Here is a 1,168-nt window from a genome sequence, read left to right on the forward strand (position 1 = left end):
GACGAGGAAGCCCCGTCCTCCCCCGGTCACCAGCGCCACCTCGTCCTCTGCACGCAGCAGCAGCCCCGGCCGGCCGAGCGGTCATCCCGCATCCCCTACTTCTCCCCCAGCCACAGCTCACCCCACCGCCACGCTCACATCCCAGCGCACGCGCACCACTACCAGAGCTACATGCACCTGGTCCAGCAGCGGTCAGCCGTGGAGTACGCTCAGAGCCAGCTCAGCCTGTTCAGCATGTGCCCCGAGGCCCAGGAGCAGTCGGAGCAGACCAGTCCGTCGCTCGACCCCAAGCTGGAGTGGAAGGTGAAGGTGCGCAGTGACGGCACGCGCTACATCACCAAGCGGCCGGTGCGTGACCGGCTACTGCGCGAGCGCGCGCTCAAGATCAGCGAGGAGCGCAGCGGGGGAATGACCACGGACGACGACGCCATGAGCGAGATGAAGATGGGGCGCTACTGGAGCAAGGAGGAGCGCAAGCAGCAGCTGATCCGCGCCAAGGAGCAGCGGCGCCGACGCGAGGTCATGCAGCGCAGCCGTCTGGAGAGCCTACGCGAGAACCCGCAGAGCGGCGGAGAGGGATCCGGAACCCCGGGCCCAGCGTCCGGCGGCTCGCCCCGCAAGGAGGTCAGCATCATTGAGCTCAGCCAGCGCAAGATGATGAAGAAGCGCAACAAGAAGATTCTGGACAACTGGATGACCATCCAGGAACTGATGACCCACGGCGCCAAGGCGCCAGAGGGAGCCAAGGTCCACAACGCCTTCCTGTCCGTCACCACTGTATAGAACACTGGACAAAGCCAAACCAAGAAAAGGACAACGGAAACAAACTCTACCCCATGCGGTATTATCTACTTTGCCTCGTTCAATGTGGCATTTTTATGTGGAGGGAAAAGACGCGTAAAGAAAACTATTTTTCACACTTTGTAACCTGAATAGCATTTTATAAACAATTTGAATAACTGTCTCATTTCATATCTCGCATATTATTGTTTCTTTTTCCCTTGCTGTTTTTCATCTTTCGGAAATGCTTTTATATGAAACTACCAAGCCAAGTGCATTTTTTGTTTAACCTGTATGTGACATTCAACAATCATGATTTTATTTTTGTACTGTTGCATTCCATGAGTAGAGCCGTGTTCCTGGTAGGTAAGGTTTTAATACGAATGTA

The 1,168-nt window shown here is 55.9% G+C and overlaps 1 protein-coding gene across 1 annotated transcript in view; it reads left to right on the forward strand.

Moving 5' to 3' along the window:
- The window catches only part of LOC143109362 (PDZ domain-containing RING finger protein 4-like), a 21,278-nt gene extending 20,405 nt beyond the window's left edge, over positions 1-873 (forward strand). Inside the window, exon 7 of the mRNA XM_076272078.1 lies at positions 1-873. This exon is cut by the window's left edge and continues 858 nt beyond it. Within this exon, the coding sequence (XP_076128193.1) occupies positions 1-783 (783 nt within the window). The 3' untranslated portion in view covers positions 784-873.
- The last annotated feature ends 295 nt before the right edge of the window (positions 874-1,168 follow it).

Source organism: Alosa pseudoharengus, unplaced genomic scaffold, assembly GCF_046254945.1.
Source record: "Alosa pseudoharengus isolate Yale_2024_CS ecotype anadromous, Long Island Sound unplaced genomic scaffold, YU_APseudo_1.1 YU_APseudo_1.1_scf_10, whole genome shotgun sequence".
NCBI classification, from domain to species: domain Eukaryota; kingdom Metazoa; phylum Chordata; class Actinopteri; order Clupeiformes; family Clupeidae; genus Alosa; species Alosa pseudoharengus.